The sequence below is a fragment of the Bombina bombina genome, chromosome 7, assembly GCF_027579735.1.
Source record: "Bombina bombina isolate aBomBom1 chromosome 7, aBomBom1.pri, whole genome shotgun sequence".
Lineage (NCBI taxonomy): Eukaryota > Metazoa > Chordata > Amphibia > Anura > Bombinatoridae > Bombina > Bombina bombina.
This window is the reverse complement of record NC_069505.1, coordinates 231,420,529-231,435,031: the sequence shown is the minus strand read 5'-3', so window position 1 is coordinate 231,435,031 and position 14,503 is coordinate 231,420,529. Positions and strand designations below refer to the sequence as shown.

Sequence of the window (14,503 nt, the reverse complement as noted above, 5' to 3'; positions counted from 1 at the left end):
CATGTCAGTCTCTTCAGTAGGGCAGTGGTGGCTTTTAAGCAATTGGGAACTTGTGGGGTATAATCCTCACTGCGTTTTCCCAAAACATTTTGCTGCCCATTTTGCTGTATTTCCACAGGTCCATGTGAGGGATGGCATCCTCTCAAACCAGGTGAGCTGTCCTGCTGCCGGACAGATAAATATTAAGGTAAGTGCCAATTTTATTTTTCTATGTAGCAGGGAAAAATTTGGCACTTATTCAGCTGAAACGCTGCAGGGGGAACGTTTTTTATTATTCCTGTCAGGGTGCAGGTTTTTATGGCAGTTTTTTCAGGCACTGTTAGTTATTGATGGCTCAGTAAGGATCCGTTTTTAGTAGCCGATTATGTACTTTTTTGGGGGGTTTTATTGTTTGTTTTTAAGCCTGTTTTCAAGAAAGTTGATTTAAAAAAAAATGGTATTTTTGTTTGCTGTAGGACTGCCCCTTTTAGGGAGGTTCTGATTCTGTGATATCATGTCAGTGTTTTTTGGCGCTTTTTTTCCACTTCCTGTAAGAGTGAGGTGCCCATATTTCAGATGGCTCTGCTGTTTACAAGGCTTCTTGCTGTTTTTCCTTCTATGGAAATCCGGATTGTAAACAGGATGTTTTTTTTCCTCGGTTTGCTGCGGGTTGCAGGACAGGTAGGGCACCTCAGTAAGTCTGCTGAGGTGTAGAGTATTACCTGGGGTATGTTTCTTGATTTAGTAAATTTAAAGGGAACATTTATTTAAGAACGTTTTTTTTTTTTTTTTGGTTCTGTATTATATCCTTTGTTAAAAAATAAAAGTTTAAAAAAAGTTAGATTTTTTATTTGCTTCTTTTTTTGTTGTATTATGGTTCAGGAGGCTGTGCAGGATGTTACCTGTAGCTTATGTTTTGATTCCCAGGTGGAACCCCCAGTACCTTTTTGTTCTTCATGTATTGAAAGAACTTTAGCTTATAAAAATAGATTTTTTGTTCTGAGCCATCATTAGCTAAGGCAAATGCTTTTCAGGAGCCTTCTGTTTCAGATGTGCCCAGCTTTCTCCTCAAGCATCCCAATCCTATTCATCTGCACATGCAATGCCTTGCGTTTCCTCTCATGCTCCGTCTGGAGTAACTTTGCAAGATATTGCTGCCCAGGTATCTTCTTCGGTATCTGAGGCGCTGTCTGCTTTTCCCATGCTGCAGGGAAAATGCAAAAGGAATTTTAAAGAAACAGTAAGTAAAGTTTCTGATCCTGAGGTGGCTGATCAAAGTCTTTCCTCTCAGAAGTCTGATTTTTGTGCATCTGAGGGTGAAATTTCGGATTCAGGCGGTATAATTCCTTCTACGGATGCTGAAGTTGTGTCCTTCAGATTAAAGCTGGAACACCTCTGCTTGTTCTGGCTACCTTGGATTACTCCGATACTACTATCATTGTTAACCCTAAGAAGTCTAGTAAGCTGAACAAGTATTTTGATGTTTCCTCTGCAGTGGAGGTTTTTCCGGTTCCAGACCTTGCTTCTGAGATTATTGCACAGGAGTGGGAGAGACCTGGTATTCCTTTTACTCCATCTCCTATTATTAAAGAAAATGTATGTTTACCAAGGTCTTCAATGGCAGGCTGCAGTGTGTATTGCTACTGTTACCAGCGCTGCAGCTTACTGGTTTGATGCTTTGTCTGATTCTAATTCAGACAGATACTCCTCTTGAGGAGATCCAGGACACGATTAAGGCTCTTAAGGTTAGCCAATTCCTTTATTTCGGATGCTTCCTTACAGGTCATTAAACTGGGAGCAAAAATATCTGTTTTTTTGCGGTTCTAGCTTGCAGAGCCATTTGGTTAAAATCCTGGTCTGCGGATGTTTCTTCTAAATCTAAGTTATTAGCTATTTCCTACAAGGGTAAGACCTTGTTTGGGCCTGGTTTGACTGAAATTTTTTCAGATATCACAGGAGGAAAGGGATCTTTTCTTCCTCAGGATAAGAAGAATAAGCAGAAAGGGCGTCAGAGTAATTTTCGTTCCTTTTGTAACTTTAGAGGTAAACCCTCCGCTTCCTCTTCCAAGCAGAAAACTATCCAAGTCTTCCTGGAAGTCTGGTCAGTCTTGGAACAAGGAGAAACAGTCTAAGAAGCCTGCTGCTGATTCCAAGTCAGCATGAAGGGTTGGCCCCGGATCTAGTAGGGGGCAGGCTTTCTCAATTTGCTCAGGCTTGGATACAAGATGTCCCAGATCTGTGGGCTGTGGAAATTTTATCTCAGGGATACAAGATAGAATTCAAGACTTTTCCTCCCAGAGGTAGATTTCTTCTCTCAAGATTATCTGTAGACCAGATAAAGAGAGAGACTTTCTTAAATTGTATCAAGGATCTTTTTGCCCTGGGAGTTATAGTTCCAGTTCCTCTGCAGGAACAGGGTCTGGGATTTTATTCAAATCTGTTTGTGGTTTCCAAGAAAGAGGGGACTTTCAGACCTATTTTAGACCTAAAGTGTTTAAACAAGTTCCTCAGTGTACCATCCTTCAAGATGGAGACTATATGTTCCATTCTACCTTTGATTCAAGAGGGTCAGTTTATGACAACCATAGACTTAAAGGATGCGTACCTTCATGTTCCCATTCACCGGGATCATCACAAGTTTCTAAGGTTTGCTTTCTTAGACAATCATTTCCAGTTTGTGGCTCTTCCTTTTGGCCTTGCCACAGCTCCCAGAATTTTCTCAAAGGTCCTGGGGGCTCTTTTGGCAGTGATCTGGTCTCGGGGCATTGCTGTTGCGCCTCATCTGGATGACATTTTGGTTCAGACACCGTCTTTTCAACAAGCAAACTCTCATACGGAAATCTTCTTGTCTTTTCTTCGCTCCCACGGTTGGAAGGTTAATCTGGGAAAGAGTTCTCTGATTCCAGCCACAAGAGTAATGTTTGCAAGGACCATAATAGACTCCCTACTAATGAAGATATTTCTGACAGAGGTCAGAAAATCAAAGATCTTCAACTCTTGTCTTGTCCTTCAGTCCTCTCCTCGGCTGTCAGTGGCTCTATGTATGGAGGTAATTGGTCTGATGGAAGCTTCCATGTACATCATTCCATTTGCTCAGTTCCATCTTAGACCTCTGCAGTTATGCATGTTAAGGCAATGGAATGGGGACTATGTGGATATTTCTCCGCAAATAGTTCTGGATCAGGCGACAAGGGACTCTCTTCTGTGGTGGTTGTCTCAGGATCACCTCTCCCAGGGAACTTGCTTTCGCAGACCTTCATGGGTGATTGTGACCATGGATGCCAGACTTCTAGGTTGGGGAGCAATATGGGGGTCATTGAAGACTCAGGGTCTTTGGACTCGGGAGAAATCAGTTTTCTCTATAAATATTCTAAAACTGAGAGCGATTTTCAATGCTCTGCTGGCCTGTTCTCAGCTAGCCTTAGCCCGGTTTATCAGGTTCCAGTCGGACAACTTAACTTTGGTGGTGTACATTAACCACCAGGAGGGAACTCAGAGTTCCTTGGCCATGTCAGAGGTGGCCCGGTTAATCCAGTGGGGGGAGTCTCACAACTTGTCTTTCTGCGATCCACATCCCAGGAGTGGACAATTGGGAGGCAGATTTTCTGAGCCGACAGACCTTTTATCAAGGGGAGTGGGAGTATTTTCCAGTTTAATCCTCAATTGGGGGCAGACAGAACTGGATCTCATGGCTTCTCGGCATAATGCTAAGCTTCTGAGGTATGGCTCGAGGTCTAGGGATCCACAGGCTTTCTTGATAGATGCTCAGTCTAGCATACATATTTCCTTCTTTCGCTCTCCTGCCAAGAGTCATTGCTCAGATCAAGCAGGAGAGGGTGTTGGTGATTCTTATAGCGCCGGCATGGCCTTGCAGGATCTGGTGTGCAGATCTAGTGGAAATGTCGTCCCTACCTCCGTGGAGACTCCCTCTGAGGAAGGACCTTCTACTTCAGGGTCCTTTTCTTCATCCAAATCTTGTTTCTCTGAAGCTGACTGCTTAGATATTGAATGCTTGATTTTATCTAAGCGTGAGTTTTCAGAGTCGTTTAGACCATGATTTACGCTCATAAGCCTGTGACAAGAAAGATTTACTATAAGATATATCCTAAATATCTGTATTGGTGGGAATCTAGAGGCTACTCTTGGAGTAGAGTCAGGATTCCTAGAATTTTGTCTTTTCTCCAGGAGGGTCTGGAGAAGGGTTTGTCAGCTAGTAGCAGTCCAAGGGTGGAAAAAGAAAAAGCGTTCCAAGCCTTATAATAATACTTTATTCAAAAAAGGTTTAAAATCATGTAAGATAAAAGCGGTCAGCACAGGAAAAAGTAAAAAAAATGCAAAAATACAGGCGAAACATATCAACCTGTATTTTAAATATCAGTAAGTGAGCCTATGACAAGAAACCTCATTGTATAAGAAACTCAATGATAACTATTCACACTCCTATTGTTCAGACAATATTTGAGCATCTAACTACTATTTAGAATCCTAAAAGTCACAATCATAACTTATGAGGCGAACAGGGAGCCTATGACAAGAAACACTATTTAGCAAACAAATCTAGATCTCTTCTCATGTTTAAACCGAGAGGATGGGTTGTCTGGAGATTAAATATATTTGGATATTTAATCTCCAGACAACCCATCCTCTGGGTTTAAACATGAGAAGAGATCTAGATTTGTTTGCTAAATAGTATAGGTCCATACAACAGCGTATGAAGTACACTCAGTATATTATAAATACATATGATAGGTTTCTTGTCATAGGCTCATGGATTAACATTTGTGATAGAGGTTGATATGCTTACTTAATGTAGTGTTTTGTTTTTAGCGTATGTTAAACTAGCAATGTCATTGTTATCTATTTGTACACATATGTGTTTCTTGTCATAGGCTCCCTATTCGCCTCATAAGTTATGATTGTGACTTTTAGGATTCTAAATAGTAGTTAGATGCTAAAGCTAATTTTTCAAATATTATTTGAACAACAGGTGTGTGAATGCTAAATAGTATAGGTGCATACAAGGGCGTGTGTAGTGTACTCAGTATATTATAAATACATATGATAGGTTTCTTGTCATAGGCTCATGGATTAATATTTGTGATACAGGTTGGTACATTTACTCAATGCAGTAAGACTGTGTATTTAGCATATGTTAACTTAGCAATGACATTGTTATCTATTTGTACATATATGTGTTTCTTGTCATAGGCTCCTAGTTTACCACATAAGCTAGTATTATGACTCTTAGGATTCTAAACAGTAGTTAGATGCTAAAGCTAATTCCTCAAATATTGTCTGAACAATAGGAGTGTGAATAGTTATCATCGAGTTTCTTATACAATGAGGTTTCTTGTCATAGGCTCACTTACTGATATTTAAAATACAGGTTGATATGTTTCTTTAAGAAATTGGCATTCTAGGCTATAAATAGAGACAGAACAGGTGAACTAATCAGCAGTGACCAAGTGCATAACTGCACGAAACGTTTGCTGGGAGCACCTGTTCTGTCGCCTGTATTTTTGCATTTTTTGCACTTTTTTCTGTGCTGACCGCTTTTATCTTACATGATTTTAAACCTTTTTTGAATAAAGTATTGGAATTTTTTACTATAAGGCTTGGAGCGCTTTTTCTTTTTCCACCCTTGGACTGCTATGTTTGTAATTAGTGCGTGTGCAGACGCACTGGAATAAAAGAGGTTGCTGCCTGCGAGTATAAATCATATGGATATAACCTATCTGGGACCGGATCCACATACCCCCTCTCATGCTTTACCTTTGCTTATAGACATTTGACTATTCTGTTACCCTACGACCCTCTGAGCGCTTCGTTGAGCAGGTTTGGATATCTGTTTGTCAGCTAGTACTCTGAAAGCTCAGATTTCTGCGTTGTCTATTTTGTTGCATAAGCGTTTGGTGGATGCGCCAGACGTGCAATCTTTTTATCAGACTTTGGTTAGGATTAGGCCTGTGTTTAAGCCCGTTACTCCTCCCTTGAGTCTTAACCTTGTTCTTAGATTTTTACAGCGGGCTCTGTTTGAACCTATGCATTCCTTAGATATCAAGATGTTATCTTGGAAGGTTTTGTTTCTTGTTGCTATTTCTTCTGCTCTGAGAGTTTCGGAACTCTCGACTCTGCAGTTTGATTCTCCTTATTTTTCCTTCTGATAAGGTGGTTTTACGTACTAAATTAGGTTTCCTACCTAAGGTTGTTTCAAACAAGAATATTTTTCAGGAGATTGTGGTTCCTTCTTTGTGCCCTAATTCTTCTTCTCCTAAGGAGCGTTTATTGCACAACCTAGATGTTGTGCGTGCATTGAAGTTCTATCTTCAGACAACTAAGGACTTTGGTCAGTCTTCTGCTTTGTTTGTTTGTTTTTCTGGGAAGTACAAGGGTCAGAAAGCTATGGCTACTTCTCTTTGGCTAAGGAGTATTATTCATTTGGCCTATGAGATTGCTGGACAGCAACCTCCTGAGAGAATCACTGCTCATTCTACGAGGACTGTTTCTTCTTCCTGGGCATTTAAAAATGAAGCTTCTGTGGAACAGTTTTGCAAGGTTGCAATTTGGTCCTCTTTGCATACATTTTCAAAGTTTTATAAATTTGATACTTTTGCCTCAGCTGAGGCTTCTTTTGGGAGAAGGGTTCTTCAAGCAGTGGTGCCTTTTGTTTAGGTCTACCTGTCTTGTCCCTCCCTTATCATCTGTGTCCTCTAGCTTGGGTATTGAGTCCCACTAGTAATTGATGATTCTGTGTATTCAACATATCTTAGGAAAGAAAACATAATTTATACTTACCTGATAAATGTATTTCTTTCCGGATATGGTGAGTCCACGGGCCACCCTTTATTTAAGATGGTTATTTTTTATAAAACCTCAGGCACCTCTACACTTTTGTGTTATCTTCTTTTATCATGTTTCCTTCAGCCGAATGACTGGAGGCTATGGGTAAGGGAAGTAACATATATAGCAGCTTTGCCGTAGTACTCTTTGCCTCCTCCTGCTGGCCAGGAGTGATATTCCCCACTAGTAATTAATGATTTCGTGGACTCACCATATCCAGAAAGAAATACATTTATCAGGTAAGCATAAATTATGTTTTTCTGTGGCAATTAAGGGGCAGATACAGATAAATCTAACAATAACTTTGTTTGATGTTGAGATTTAAGGTTCTGGATCTTTTAGAATAAAATGAAGCTTCTTTAGGCACAGAGGAAAAACAAAATTTTCAGATTTAAATTACAGGAAAAGTCTCTGAGCCTTTGCAATATACAATACATATGCAATAGCCCTTTTTAGCTTTGCAGAATAAAAATAAATAAAATTAAATAAAACTGCCATGTATAGAAGGAGATTTTTTTTTTTAAAAAAAAGGGATTACTGGTATCTTTTCTGAGATGCCAGATTAAAAAAGAATATTATCCAAGCTGCAGCATAAGTTATTTTCGATTTATTTTAAATCTGTCTACACTTTTTATGTTGTTAAGGTGTTTTTGTTTTATTTTAATATAATAAAACCATCACAATTAATAACTGTAGTTTTTTTAAGGGTATATAAAGTCAAAGCTCTGACGAATGTCTTTTATACGCATGCTGAGTTTTTTATAGTCTTGCATAGTTGAAAGAGTATTTTTACCAGTGTTTACTGTTCACTTTGCACAACTATGGGAAGTGTTGGGCAGGACAGGTAATGGCAAATTATGTGGAAAGAGTAAACACAATATTGCATATGCATTAACTGTATTAAAAACCTTTTATCTTTATTTCAAGCTGCATTAAAACATGGTAGAGATAAAAACCAAACTGGGTTTTGGGTTTAGTCTAACACATTTTAGCTCACATGACTATACTCATAGAAAGTGAACTTTCATATATAATTAATGGCTGACATCAGCCCTGTGACTGCTGAAACACTGCTGCTATTAATACAAGAGGTGATTTTATGGAAGCTGCAAGCACTCAGGGAAGAACGCGGGATCCACATTATACGCCTTGGAGGACAAGCATGGTTTATGCTGCCTGTGTAATTGATTTACCTCGAGAACATGTAAAGGAGTCCCTGATAAATCACAAAGTTAAATTCTGGTCTATATGACACTATAACGCAGTCAGTGCATGCATTTCACATCAATAATTGACCTCATTTGTTTTTAAACACCTTCCACATTGTGTCTTTAAACAATAGCATAGGAAGTAATACAGGATTTATTATATTATATGTGACGGTTTTTGATCACATAGAAGAGGTACCTTGTTTGTCTTGAAATGAAATAGCCGATTAAGTACACATGTGGCATTACTGAACACTTCATTCAATGGGCCATTAGTTTTGTGAGTGTACATATCTTTGGTTAATTTGGTTGTCTATGGATAATTGTTGATCCACTGTGGTCAGTGTGTTTTTCTTTTTACAATTATTACAGAATTTTGACAAGTATGACTGATGCATTAAATCATATATGAAAACATGCTGCCCACACAATAAACACAAGTATTTCTGTTAAAGCGGTGTGGAAGTCAATATGAAATTTTCATGATTCAGACAGAGCGTTTTGCTTCAAAATAAGTTTCCAATTTACTTCTACTATACAAGTTACCTCTTTCACTTAGAATACTTTATTGGAACAGCTTCTTTCTGTGATACTGTGCTGTCATACTGAGGTACAGCCCCAGCCCCACCCTGCCCGCCTCCACCCCCTTACCTTGCTTGCCAATGTAGCCCTCTGTTCTAAGTAGCCACTTATCTGCCCCCACACCCTTGTCAGGAGCAAAGCAGCCAGGATCAAATGTGTTACACATGTGCACAAGGTTCACTCCATGACCTTCCTGCCCAAAGGATGTAGCTCTGTAGTGCCGGCTGCCCACCAGAAAACTCCCGGTATTCCAGTGGGCCAATCCGGCACTGCTGAGGTATGTTCAGAAGCGTTCACATGTCTTAAGCACTGCTTGTATAAATCGAACATTGTATACACAAGAAAAGATTGTTGGGAAAAATTGCTGTAATTTAGTGCTTAAGACATGTGCACACCTTTATCGATATGTTCATATAAAAAGGAGAACAAGTAAAATAATTAAAATTAATCATGATTTAAGTAGATTTTTTTTCCAAACTGAATACCATATCTGACCCATAAAAGTTTAATGTTGAGTCCCATATCCTTTTAATAAAGTTTATAGCGTTTAATGGAAAATAGCCCATTCATCTACAATAACCAACATTATCAGACTGAAAATGATTCATATTATAATTAATTAATCAAAATACTGGAAAGTCTGCACAAAAAATTGATTACAAAGGCTGTGAAGAAATTAAAAATACCTTCTGGACAATAACATCCATCCACACAAGAGATTTCACTATCGATGCATGACTTCTTACGATGACAGGATGTTGGGCAACAGTCAATGCATTCATTGTAGACAAAATCCTTTTCACATTGAATGTCTATGAAGAAAAAAATAAATACAGTATATGCTGGGTCACAATTTGTAACCTTTGTGAAGCAAGTGTTTTATTAAAAAAGTACTTGTATGATGGAAACATAACACTTTTCGTTTTACAAAATTATAATACAAGTATGGATCTGTGTGACTTGAAAGAAGACGATTTAACTGGTTAAAGTACATTGACTATGCCAGTGCTTCTGAAACTTTTTTTCACCTGCAATCCCTTTTTTTAGTCAAAAATTTTTTTGTAACGCCCTTTATTATAATACAGTTCAAAACAATCCCCTAGTCAGACTGGTATGCAATGTATTTGTTTTTTAAACATCAATATATAATACAAGTGAGGGGATTATTAGCGAAAATAAACAAATTTAACTTTTGTAATAAATTCTAATCACCAATGGTTAGACTCAATAAATAAAGCCATGTATCTTCTGTATAAGCTTCTCCCCGCTTGTGGCAAGACACACACATTTGAAGAGGAACAAAATTAGCTATGTGCCTACCTCACATGAAATAAACTACAGAAAAAAGTTACTCAGCTAAACACAAACACCCTCACTCACAAATAAACACATACACGCACAGCACACACTCACACTCATTTATAAATAAACACATACACGCACAGCACACACTCACACTCATTTATAAATAAACACATACATGCACAGCACACACTCACACTCATTTATAAATAAACACAATCAACACATTACCAAATCTTGTGGGGACACCAAAAACATTTTAAAGGGATGCCCCATTGTTGTTCCAATCCACAGTTTAAGAAACACTGGTCTATACTAATCCTGTTGAGAGTATTGACATTTTTGTCAAGGCAGAGCCTTGTAAACAGTGGTGAAGTAGAGTTAATGGACAGGAGTTTTAAAGTATTGAGGGCCTGATTCTAGAAAATTCGCTAACATAACAGACCTCATTCAGTCCTAATGAAACTCTGTAGAAATTTTCATATAAAATTATATCTGACAGGGAGCAGCTGGCACCAATATAATTTTTTTTTAAACAAATGCTATGTTGTTTTCAGTGCACTTTCATTTGCATTTACTTCTAATTTCACATGCATATATTTTTATAGCATTGCAATAAGCACATTGTGCACTTTCATTTGCAATTACTTCTAATTTCACATACAAATATTTTTCCATCATTGCAATAAGCACATTGTGCTCTTTGAAGTAAACTCCCCAGCTTGCATTATGTAAGATAAAACAAGACCTGCAGTATAACATTCTTGAAGAATGCAACTTGACCTGTGAGAAAACTTCAAACGTACCCAAGGAACACCCTTATTCAGGCCCTCGCCAAAGCTGCAAGACTTATTTTACAATAAAAAAACACCTACTGAATTTTGTACTTTCTTGATACATTTTTAAATTTGCATTTTAAATCTGCACAGTATATTTAAAAATATTTTTACTCTGTACATTGAACACAATTTTCCCAGAGTAGTTAAACTAAGAATTGTAATATAAAAAACATAATTTATGCTTACCTGATAAATTTATTTCTCTTGTAGTGTATCCAGTCCACGGATCATCCATTACTTATGGAATATATTCTCCTTCCCAACAGGAAGCTGCAAGAGTCCACCCACAGCAAAGCTGCTATATAGCTCCTCCCCTAACTGCCATATTCAGTCATTCGACCGAAAACATGCAGAGAAAGGAAAAACCATAGGGTGCAGTGGTGACTGTAGTTCAAATGAAAAAATTACCTGCCTTAAAGTGACAGGGCGGGCCGTGGACTGGATACACTACAAGAGAAATAAATTTATCAGGTAAGCATAAATTATGTTTTCTCTTGTTAAGTGTATCCAGTCCACGGATCATCCATTACTTATGGAATACCAATACCAAAGCTAAAGTACACGGATGATGGGAGGGACAAGGCAGGTACTTAAACGGAAGTTACCACTGCCTGTAAAAAACCCTTTCTCCCAAAAATAGCCTCCGAAGAAGCAAGGTGTCAAATTTGTTAAATTTGAAAAGTATGAAGCGCAGACCAAGACTCCGTCTTGTAAATCTGTTCAACAGAAGCCACATTTAAAAAAGGCCCAAGTGAAAACCACAGCTCTAGTAGAATGAGCTGTAATCCCTTCAGGAGGCTGCTGTCCAGCAGTCTCATAAGCTAAATGAATTATGCTTTTTAACTAAAAAGACAGAGAGGCTGCTGAAGTCTTTTGACCTCTCCTCTGTCCAGAATAGACAACAAACAAGGTGAACGTTTGATGAAAACTGTAGTAGCTTGTAAGTAAAACTTTAAAGCACAAACCACGTCCAATATTGTGTAATAGACGTTCCTTCTTTGAGGAAGGATTAGGATACAAGCATGGAACAACTATCTCTTGAGTGATGTACTTGTTAGATACCACCTTAGGAAAAAACCCAGGTTGGTACGCAGGACTACCTTATCCGTACGAAGGACCAGATAAGGAGAATCACATTGTAACACAGATAACTTGGAGACTCTACGAGTCGAGGAATTAGCTACCCAAAAGGAACTTTCCAAGATAAAGATTGATATCTATGGAACAAAAAAGGTTCAAACGGAACTTCTTGAAGAACCTTAAGAATCAGGTTTAAGCTCCATGGCGGAGCAACAGTTTTAAACACAGGCTTGGATCTAACCAAAGCCTGACCAAATGCCTGAACATCTAGAATACCTGCCAGACGCTTGTGCAAAAAAATAGACAGAGTAAAAATCTGTCCCCTTTTAAGGAATTAGCTGACAACCCTTTTCTCAAAAACATCTTGGAGAAAAGATAATATCCTGGGAATCCAGACTTTACTCCATGAGTAACCCTTGGATTCATAACAATCAGATATTTACACCATATCTATGTTCAATTTTCCTAGAGACAGGCTTTCATGTCTGTATTAAGGTATCAATGACTGACTCGGAGAAGCCATGCTTTGATAACATCAAGCGTTCAGTCTCCAGGCAGTCCATCTCAGATTGATTCTATTTAGATGGTTGAAAGGACCCTGAGGTAGAGGGACCTGTCTCTGAAGCAGAGACCGTGATGGAAAGGATGACATGTCCACCAGATCTGCATACCAGGTCCTGCGTGGCTACGCAGGCGCTGTCAAAAACACCAAAGCCCTCTCCTGCTTGGTCTTGACCTCCGGAGGAAATCCCACTCCCCCGGAAGAAAAGTCTGACGACTTAGAAAATCCACCTCCCAGTTCTCAACACCTGGGATATGGATAGCTGATAGACAAGAGTGAGTCTCTGTCCAGTAAATTATTGTAAGACTTCTAACATCGCTAGGGAACTTCTGTTCCCCCTTGATGGCTGATGTAAGCCACAGTCGTGTATATTGTCCGACTGAGTATGATGTACCTCAGAGTTGCTAACTGAAGAGCATGGAATATCACTCCCAGTTCCAGAATATTTATTAGAAGGAGGGTCTCCTCCTAAGTCCACTATCCCTGAGCCTTCAGGGAGTTCCAGACTGCATCCCAACCTAAAAGGCTGGCATCTATTGTAACAATTGTCCCATCTGACCTGCGGAAGGTCATACCCTTGGACAGATGGACCCGACATAGTCACCAGAGAAGAGAATCTCTGGTCTCTTGGTCCAGGTTTAACAGGGGGACAAATCTGTGTAATCCCCGTTCCTCTGACTGAGCATGCATAGTTGCAGCGGTCTGAAATGTAGACGTGCAAACAGTACTATGTCCCTTGCCGCTACCATTAAGCCGATTTCATTCATGTACTGAGCCACCGAAGGGCGCGGATGGGATGAAAAAAACACGGCAGAAATTTAGAAACTTTGACAACCTGGACTCCGTCAGGTAAATTTTCATTTCTACAGAATCTATCAGAGTCCCTAGGAGGGAAACCCTTGAGATTGGGGATAGAGAACTCTTTCCTTGTTCACTTTCCACCCATGTGATCTCAGAAATGCCAGTACTACGTCCGTATGAGACTGGGCAATTTGGATGTTTGACGCCTGTATCAGGATGTCGTCTAAATAAGGGGCCACTTCTATGCCCCGCGGTCTAAGGACCGCCAAAGCGACCCCAGAACCTCCATAAAGATTCTTGGGGCTGTAGATATCCAAAAGGAAAGAGCTACAAACTGGTAATGCCTGTCTAGAAAGGCAAACCTGAAAAACGATGGTGATCTTTATGCATCACAATGTGAGGATAAGCATCCTTCAAATCCATTGTAGTCCTCTATTGACTCTCCTGGATCATAGTTAAGATGGTACGAATAGTTTCCATCTTAAATGACGGAATTCTGAGGACTTTGTTTAAGATCTTTAGATCCAAAATAGGTCTGAAGGTTCCCTCTCCTTGGGAACCACAAACAGATTTGAGTAAAAACTCTGTCCCTGTTCCTCTCTTGGAACTGGATGGATCTCGTACACAATGTAAGAATGCCTCCTTCTTTATCTGGTTTGCAGATAATTGTGAAAGGCGAAATCTCCCCTTTTTTTGGGGGGGAATCTTTAAAATCCAGAAGATATCTCTGGGATATAAATTCCAATGCCTAGGGATCCTGGGCATCTCTTGTCCACTCCTGGGCAAAGAATGAAAGTCTGCCCCCTATAGGATCCGTTACCGGATAGGGGTCCGTTCCTTCATGCTGCCTTAGAGGCAGCAGCAGGCTCCTTGGTCTGCTTATCTTTGTTCCAGGTCCGATTGTCTCCAGACCGCCTTGGACTGAGCAAAAATTCCCTCTTGTTTTGCCTTAGAGGAAGAGGATGCCACACCTGCCCTGAAGTTTTTAAAAGGTACGAAAATTAGACTTTTTTTTTTTTTTTTTTTTGCCCTTGATTTAGACCTATCCTGAGGAAGGGCATGACCTTTTCCTCCAGTGATATAAGCAATAATCTCCTTCAAACCAGGCCCGAATAGGGTCTGCCCCTTGAAGGGAAGTTAAGTAGCTTATTTATTAAAGTCACGACAGCTGACCATTATATAAGCCATAGCGCTCTGCGCGCCAGTATAGTAAAAAACAGAATTCTTAGCCGTTAGTCTAGTCAAATGAACAAGGCATCAGAAAACAAAGGAATTGGCTAGCATAAGCTTGTCAAATATATTCATCCAAT

The 14,503-nt window shown here is 39.4% G+C and overlaps 1 protein-coding gene across 1 annotated transcript in view; it reads right to left on the bottom strand.

Annotated features, from left to right (window-relative positions):
- Positions 1–14,503, bottom strand: part of OTOG (otogelin) — a 576,525-nt gene that overhangs the window by 469,417 nt on the left and 92,605 nt on the right. Inside the window, 1 exon segment of the mRNA XM_053689346.1 lies at positions 9,296–9,421. Within this exon segment, the coding sequence (XP_053545321.1) occupies positions 9,296–9,421 (126 nt within the window).